The 1,117-nt window shown below is 36.3% G+C and overlaps 1 protein-coding gene across 1 annotated transcript; it reads left to right on the top strand.

Annotated features, from left to right (window-relative positions):
• Window positions 1–408: 408 nt before the first annotated feature.
• On the top strand, window positions 409–1,117 carry LOC108455662 (uncharacterized). The gene is made up of 2 exons (XM_017754200.1): window positions 409–690; window positions 791–1,117. Exons 1-2 carry the CDS (start codon window positions 409–411, stop codon window positions 1,115–1,117), a joined length of 609 nt encoding a protein of 202 aa, XP_017609689.1.

Raw genomic sequence — 1,117 nt, 5'->3', positions numbered from 1 at the left:
AATTTAGGTGTTAAATGCTACAATTTATGGTCTCTGAAAGTTGTGATTTATGATATTCGAATGATATATTTTAAGTTGTTCGAATGTGTTAAAGAGTTTGTAAGGCCCAATTTTTGTCCGGGCTTATACCAAAAACCAAAAAAACCAACAAACACAAAATAAACTATTTTTAACTGTTTAACTGTGTTTGGTAATTCAATGGGATATGTGCTTGGTCAACATGACGAATTAGGAAGAAAAGAAAAGGCAATATATTACCTCAGTAAGAAATTCACTGAGTATGAGTTGAGATATTCGCCAATTGAAAAATTGTGTTGCACTTTGGTTTGGACAGCACGAAGATTGAGGCAATATATGTTATATCATACAACCTGGATAATCTTAAAGTTGGATCATTTAAAGTATATGATGGAGTCAAATGCCTTGAATGGAAGGATGACTAGGTGGAAAATTTTGCTTTCTGAATTTGACATAATTTACATGAGTCAAAAAGCTGTAAAGGGGAGCGCAATAACAGATTTTCTGGCTAGCCGAGCTCTAAAAGATTATGAGCCCTTGAATTTTGACTTCCCCAATAAGGAGATAGTGTATGTGGCAGCTACTGAAGAGGACACTATAAAAGGTTACTTTTGGAAATTGAATTTTGATGGAGCCTCAAATGCTGTGGGTAATGGAGTTGGGGCAGTTCTGGTATCCCCAGATGGAGATCATTATCCATTCACATGTAAATTGGATTTTTGATTGTACGAATAATATGGCAGAATATGAAGCATGTATCATGGGACTCAAGGCAGCTATAGAGCGCAAGATCAAGGCATTGGAAGTATATGGAGATTCTGAGCTAGTAATTTACCAACTTCGAGGCGAATGGGAAACAAGAGATGCTAAACTAATCAATTATAGAAGGCTGGTGTTTGGGTTAGTTGAAGAGTTTGATGATATTACTTTCAGTTATCTCCCGCGTGATGAAAACCAGATGGCAGATGCTTTGGCTACTTTGGCTTCTATGATCAAAGTAAGCAGACAAGAAGATGTGAAGCCTATTCGGATGAGTATTTATGAGGCCCCATCTTATTGTTATAATATAGAGGAAGAAGAAAGAGATGATCATCCTTAA

The sequence above is a fragment of the Gossypium arboreum genome, chromosome 9 (assembly GCF_025698485.1).
Source record: "Gossypium arboreum isolate Shixiya-1 chromosome 9, ASM2569848v2, whole genome shotgun sequence".
Taxonomy (NCBI): Eukaryota; Viridiplantae; Streptophyta; class Magnoliopsida; order Malvales; family Malvaceae; genus Gossypium; species Gossypium arboreum.
The sequence above is the reverse complement of the archived record's forward strand: the minus strand, read 5'-3'. Positions and strand labels throughout refer to the sequence as shown.